At 35.3% G+C, this 7,408-nt stretch overlaps 2 protein-coding genes across 3 annotated transcripts; both read left to right on the forward strand.

Moving 5' to 3' along the window:
* Positions 1-490: 490 nt before the first annotated feature.
* LOC145790871 (zinc finger BED domain-containing protein RICESLEEPER 2-like) lies at positions 491-6,956 on the forward strand. Of its 2 annotated transcripts, XM_082869822.1 has the most exons (6): positions 491-787; positions 2,588-2,671; positions 3,461-5,434; positions 5,525-5,587; positions 5,708-5,764; positions 6,496-6,956. In XM_082869822.1, the coding sequence occupies exons 3-4, from the start codon at positions 3,487-3,489 to the stop codon at positions 5,548-5,550; spliced, it is 1,974 nt and encodes a 657-aa protein (XP_082725948.1). In that variant the 5' UTR covers positions 491-787; positions 2,588-2,671; positions 3,461-3,486; the 3' UTR covers positions 5,551-5,587; positions 5,708-5,764; positions 6,496-6,956. The 2 variants fall into 2 exon arrangements, with proteins under 2 accessions (XP_082725948.1, XP_082725949.1); XM_082869823.1 differs by lacking the exons at positions 491-787; positions 2,588-2,671 and having other exon boundaries at positions 2,887-5,434.
* Positions 1,740-2,465, forward strand: LOC145791694 (zinc finger CCCH domain-containing protein 18-like). Its single transcript, XM_082872110.1, has one exon. It carries the CDS (start codon positions 1,740-1,742, stop codon positions 2,463-2,465), a length of 726 nt encoding a protein of 241 aa, XP_082728236.1.
* Positions 6,957-7,408: the final 452 nt, after the last annotated feature.

Here is a 7,408-nt window from a genome sequence, read left to right on the forward strand (position 1 = left end):
GAATGTCAAAGTCCAGAGACGACCCATTTTTTACTAGGCCGAAGACTTAGGCAAACAGGCGAGATAAACAAGAGATGTGCCCGCAGGCAGGGGCAAAATGCAAAAGACATGCACAGAGCCGAACATAACTCATGATCATGCAAAGAAGCAAGCTGTAATGAAGCAAATATTTATAGTAAATGCAACAATTCTAAGCAAGAATGCAAAGCAAAACTACATTTCATGTAGTAAGAGTGTAAGAGAATTACAATTCTCGCTACGTCTCACACGGAGAAGATAATACCTGTCCGGTTCATCTGGTCGCACCAGCTTCAAATGAACCGTACATACAATATCGTGCCTGAAAGAGGAAGAAACTTAACAAGCACAACATAGTTAGCAACTAGGCCTGTCAACGGATCGGGTATAACCCGAATCCGATCCGAATCCGATCCGATTAATCCGGTCCATTTATGCAAATCCAAATCCGAATATCTGTTTAACCCGTATCTGTGTAGCCCGATTTTAAACGGGTCGGACTCGGATAAATCCGATCCAATCCGTTTGTTTGCCTAATCCGATTCCATTGAAATCAGATCTCTCATAAACAGATCTCTCTCATCGTCTGAAAAGTGCGTTCTGTTGTTGAAGTTCATCGTCTGAAGATCAAATCTCTCTCTCATCGTCTGAAAATGCTCCAATTGATGACGATGAACCTAGCCAAATCGAGCTCTCTGCTCCGATTGGATTCATAACGCTCAATTTCAAAGAACGAAGTCCAAATCTTGTCAGATCGGAGCTACGAACTGTAAGAGATCATCTCTCTGCTCCTTTTTATTTTTTATTTTTTTTGTTGGGTCTCTGTCCCGTATCAGATCTGTTTTTGTTGCCGATCTGATTCTTACCCGTATCAGATCTGATTCTTGGTTTAAAGTTGTATGTATCAGATCTGATCCTATTGCTCTGTCAATGAGAGTTGGGTTTTGTTAATGAGAGTTGGGTTTTGTTACAATATTGAACAAGATCAAAGGAGACCGTGAATTTATTGTTTCTTTTTATTGATTTGAGAGTTGGGTTTTGTTAATGAGAGTTGGGTTTTGTTAATGTGGAAGTTTTTTTTTTAATTTTTTTTATTTTATAGTTTTTGATAACTATGGGCATCTTTTTTTTAATTTTAATTTTAATTTTTAAATTTGGGGCGTGTGAAAAGAATTTAGTTTGTAGAGGGTTTTGAATCTGGAAAGAAAGAACTTTGAAGGTCAAGTTTGAAAAAAGAGCAAATGAATATTTTTGATTGGAGGGTTTTTCAAATCTTACTATTTTTTTTTTTTTTTTGTTAAGTAGATGTGTAGAATACTTATGTGGGTTTTCATCAGTATGATATAAAGATTCATACAAGTAGTTTCCCCCCCCCCCCGGCAATATTCTTTCAATTGATTGTATCTTGACGAATATTCAATCTTTCTTGTTTCTATATCTGGATAAATCTGTTCCAATATTCTCTGTTCTCTCTTTTTTACAAGTAGTAAAGGGTGTATTGTGATTGTTTCCCTAGATTTGCTTATACTTTTCTTTTTTGACAGTAAAGTTTGACACAAATCACTTATCACTCTTACTTGATCACTATGTATAATTTTCTGTTCTTGAATAATAGATTATTTGGATTGGCAAGTTCTTTCTCTATACGGGTCTTTATTTTTTTTCAATTAAATTAATATTTCTATTTTATATTAATTATTCAGGAGTGACTAGATGTGAAAATGGACTCTTTTGAGGCTTCTAATATTGTGTTTTGTAGAATCCGGAAGTTTGAACCAGAGAATGTTACAAAGAAGATAATAGGGTATCTTCTTTTACAAGACCGCGGTCATGAAATGATTCGTTTGGCTTTTGGACCGGACACTTTAATCCACAATTTGATATACAAAACCAAAATTCAACTTGGTTTAGTGTCGAAACCAGTTGTTTCGCCTCCGATTTCACCTTCGATGAACTTGGCTAAACCAGTTGTTTCACCTCCAATTTCACCTTCTATGAACCCGGGTTTTAATCCCTTCTCACTGGTTTCATCCCCTGTAACATTGAAGGTTCCGTATCCCTCCTGGGACCCCCAAGTCAACCCCGATCACCAACCAATGCATAACCCCCATTTCATACTCCAAAATCAGACTCAATTCATGGGTTTGGATTATCAATTAGAGCCAGTTAATCCAGGAATTTCAGCTTTTTCGAGTGATTATTATTACCCGGAAGCTACGTGTGCGAGAAGCCCATGGTCTCCAACCCTATCCGAGTTCCCAATGAAAGCTTGTCACTATTTTAATAAGGGGTTTTGTAAGCATGGAAGTAACTGTAGGTACTTTCATGGACAACCTTTCCCAGAGAGCCTCACTCAGATGTTTAGTCCTAGTACAAATGATGTTGCTAATGAAGATCTGATTTTTTCACCTAGGTCACTTGAAAAGTTAGAATTCGAAATTATATAAATGTGTTACAAACAACTGCTTTCCTTTTTCTCTATTTGACTCTTTGTTTTTGGGTTGTTGTGTAAATTTAGTTACTTTTTAATTGTGTGACTATTTTTATGAACCGATGATATGTAAATCAGGATTTATTCAGGAGGGCCATACTGGAGTCAGGGCCACCAGAAAATTTTGCTCTCAAGACTGTCCAAGAAATTATTAAACCTCAGGTAGTTGCTGAACACCCACACTTCTTCCTCATTGTTGCTCATTGCAACATAAATTAGCTCCTGCCCTTTATATTGCTAAATACAGTGATGGCTATGCTTTGTATATTATAATTAGAATTAGAATGTCTTAATTTGAGGATAAACTGTGAAACCTTTATATATATATATATAAGAAGATCTTTGTTTGTCTTTTGAAAATTCCAAAAGTTGTGTATTTAGTTATAACTTACGACACATTCTCTTACTCCTATTTCCCAACATTTTATATGTGGGTGAATGATTTGGGGATGGTTATCCTTGTTGTCTATACTGAATTACAATCTCTTTGTTTCCTTGAAAGATTGAATAGTACGTGAAAGAGTTTACCCAATTTGCTATGGCAATAAGCCTGTTTACTCTCTTTTCTTGGTGGTAACCTGTGTTTACTCTGGATTAAGAACCATAGTTTACTTCTTCATAATGACCACCCAAAAAAAGAAAAACAAGAAAAAAACAGAGAAGTAAATAAAGGGGGACTTACGTGTATGTCCTACTAGGTGGACTTATTGTCCAATATGTCCTATAATTAATGCCATTTTTCATTAAACACTATAAAAAACGTCACTATTTGTTAATTTTCGGCGACAATATAAAAATTGTCACAAAAAATGTCACTAACTATAAGTTTTAGTGACAGTTTAAAAAAACATCACAAAAAAATCACTAAGTCACAAATCTATATAATTTCCAAATTGGTGCACACTATTTTTAAATGAACTCCTGCTCCTTTATGTTTGATTTCTTGTGTAGTGCATATTTGAGTTTTAGAGCCAAAGATGTCTTCAGATTATAGCGAACCTATTACTGCTGATGATGCCGAGTTGGATGACGATGTATCTCAAGGACCCACAAAGAGGATTCGAAAACTAACTTCAAAGGTATGGGATGACTTTGTCAAATTTAAAGGACCTAATGGAAATGACATAGCTAGATGTAAGCATTGCAATAGGGAATTTGTTGGAGAGAGTAGGAAAGGGACTAGTCATTTAAAAAATCATTTGTCGAAGACATGTCCAGTACTTAAAGGGCCAAATGCCCCTAGGATTGCTAGTAAGGCTGCTTCTGAATCTACTCCTAAGGCTGCAAATTTTAAATTCGATCAAGAGAGAAGTCGTATGGATTTTTCTAGGATGGTAATCAAGCACAATTATCCTTTTAACATGGTTGAGCATGAATTTTTTGAAATATTTTGTAATAATCTTCAACCAATGTTCAAACTTGTTTCTCGTAACACTGTTAGGGCGGATGTCCTTGATGTTTATGAAATAGAAAAGGCCAAGTTATATCAATTTTTGGATGAACTCTCTTCTAAGATCACCTTGACAACTGATATATGGACTTCAGACCATCAGAATTTTGCCTATACATGTTTGACTGCTCATTATGTGACTAATGATTGGGAGTTGAAGAAGAAAATCCTTGCTTATAGACGCATTGATTACCCGCATGATGGAGACCATTTGTTTAGTTTTATCAAAGATCTAATTTTAGAGTGGAACATAGATAAGAAGTTATTTTCAATGGTAGTCGATAATGCAACGAGTAATGATGTCATGGTGAGACTCTTAAAGCGATGGCTACATGACCAAGGATTACTACATTTGGGTGGACAATTGTTTCATGTGCGTTGTAGCGCGCACATATTGAATTTAGTTGTTCAAGATGGTTTGAAGGTGATTGGTAGTCTTATTTCAAAAATCCGAGAAAGTGTGAGATATTTAGGGAGGTCTCCTTATGGAAAACAAAAATTTGATGTTGCAATGAATCATGTTAAGTTACATCATAAAAAGAAAGTCCCCATGGATGTTCCTACCAGATGGAACTCCACTTATTCAATGCTTGAAGCTGCATTAGATTTGAAAAGTGCATTCCACCGCTTAGGGCAAATTGACAAACAATATAAGCACAATCCTTCTGAGGATGAGTGGAATGTAGCAAATGTGATTTGTGGGTGCTTGAAGATTTTTTTTGATGCTACATCTCACTTTAGTGGTACCACTTTTCCGACTTCAAATGTGTTTTTTCCCGATATTTGTCTTATTCAACTTGAAATGAAAAAATGGGAGCAAAGTGAGTATGATTGCATTCGATTGATGGCCGGTCCAATGAGAGTGAAATTTCAAAAATATTGGGAAGAATGTTCTTTGGTGTTAGCAATTGCAGTGGTTCTTGATCCGAGATTTAAAATGGACTTGGTGGAATACTACTTTGGGCTTATTTATGGTGTTGATGCTAATAAGCATATTCAGAGGGTCCGTAATGGTTTTGTTGATCTTTTTTATGAGCATAGGAGTGATTCTTCTGATTCTATGAGTAGCATTGCACTTGTTTCTGAAAATAGTAGCTCAAGTGGTAGTCAGTTGCTTGTCGGTTCTTCGAAACAAGAAAGTTTGGCTGCTTTTCATGCGTGGTATGCCCAAGAACGTGCTTCTAACATTCATGCCTATCAAAAATCAGAGGTGGAGCAATACTTGGAGGAGTTGGTGTTTCCAAGTAATGAGAGCTTCAATATTCTACATTGGTGGAAAGTGAATAAAGCAAAATTTCCTACTTTGGCAAGGATAGCTCGTGATGTTTTAAGTGTTCCTGCTACTACGGTTGCATCAGAGGCGGCGTTTAGTGTAAGAGGTAGGGTGATTGATGAGACACGTGCTTCATTACTTCCAGATATTGTGGAGGCCTTGATCACTTGCAATGATTGGATTGAATCAACCAAAAATAGAAGTAAGTGAAATATTGAAATTTTTAAATAATTAGATGTTATTTAGTTTAGTTCTATGAATATCTTAATGTCACATTATTTTCAAATTGCAGATGTAGAAGAATGCAGACATGAGTAGATGGATTGAATTGAATCGAATCACTTGAAGTAGATGGGTAAATATGGTTCAGATTATGGGGCTTGTCCCATGCCTTTATAGTGATCTATGAAATTCGTATCTGACATAATTTGATAATCTGTTTGCATATTAAGGTAATAGCTTTCTTGATTTCCAGGTTTGATAATGAGCTTAACAAAGTGGTTGCTATTAAAGTTATTGACTTGGAAGAATCGTGAGTATATAGCTTTAATTATCTCTTACTAGAACTGCTTGCGGTGAAATGTGGTTACATAACTTTTCTTCTTGGAGCTTGATATTCTTGGATTGAGCTGTGAATAAGTATTGGATGAGTGGCAAATTGATTGAGAATTTTAGAGGCCTATAAATTTGTAGGATTAATTATTGATTGACATGTGTTAGATCGTCTGAATATATATTCTCCGTGATGCATCTCTTTAATCTTGTCGAAGATGTGGGCTCTGGCTTGGTACATAATTAGACTTTGTGGTTCTCTTTCAGTATGTATTTAGTAAAACAGACAATAAGAAAAAGAAGAATCATAGACTCTCTGAGCTTGAAAATGTGTTTGCTTCATCCTTTCTTTAGTTGTAAAATATTTTGTTAAGATGGTAGAGGGTTGTGCTGATTTTGCCTACTTCCAAATCTGTTGGGTGCCTGCATATTGAAGGTACAAGAGTCAAAATATATACCATATGAGACCCCATTTCAGTCGATTTCCTGTGATTTTGAAATGGAGTTATTTTTGCTATGCAGCTTTCCCATTTCTATTCCCCTCCTACCAATTGTCAAAAAATATAAATATATATATATATAACAAAATAAGTCTCCTCCCTAATCGGTGACTTTACTTGGGTCCACTGCTCTTTATCAACAAAATTGTTTTCATTATTGTTTTTATCTTCTCTTACACTTGCTGATACATTGATAAAATTACTTCTGCAGATGTTTTGGTGGCTGATGTTATCGTAGTAGAAGCAAAGAACAAGAGAAGATACTGAAGAACTAATAGAGAAGACCAAAAGAGACACAAACATGTTTGGGAAACTATTGTTAGCTCTCAGATAGTATAGCATAGCTTGTTCTTCATACGAGTCTTTCATGAGTTTTTTCTGGTTTTACTTTTGTGCCAAAAGTGTGTCATAAAATTCTGACCTCTTGTAAGTTAGAGAATGCAGTGGCAATGTTTTGGTGGCTGATGTTACTTTTTTTTTTTTGTCAATGATGGAATTATTCTTTTTGAGTTGGATATGATTGGTGATAGTGAAACTGAATCACATCACCGTTTAATTTGCAACCAAGTGATTGGTTTGTTGCTTTGTAATGATGCTCCATTGTCTCTCAAAACCTGGTGACATCTTTTGAGTTGTTTTTACACCATGAATGCAACAGTGACTTTTGTACTCTATCTGGGATATGATCAGGTTGAGTTATTGAGCTGGGTTAGGCTTGTAAGCTTTGAATTAGACTGCTCAGCTTAGTATTGTTTGATTTGATTTGTATGTTCAAAATCTGAGAACATATGTTTAGCATGTGTAATGAAATAGACTTGTTTCCAATTTTGATGTTGCTAGTCAAACATGCTAGATATCTTTCAATTTCACTTTTAGTTTGCTGGAATTGAATATTTTTTTAAAAAAGTTTTTCTTTGTTGTTACTTCATGCTACATTGTGAAAGCCCTCATTTATGTATTTTTTATTGTATCACAAGGGGAGAAATTGTGATGTTTTGTTTTGGAAAGATGCTTTGAAATGATGTTATGTTTTGCATTGGTGATGATTTGCCTTAGGAAAGTCAGAACATCAAGATGAACTTTTCATTATAAAAAGCTGCTATGTTTTTTTTATAATTGGTATT

Source organism: Camellia sinensis, chromosome 5 (assembly GCF_055761805.1).
Source record: "Camellia sinensis isolate YWXY chromosome 5, ASM5576180v1, whole genome shotgun sequence".
Taxonomy (NCBI): Eukaryota; Viridiplantae; Streptophyta; class Magnoliopsida; order Ericales; family Theaceae; genus Camellia; species Camellia sinensis.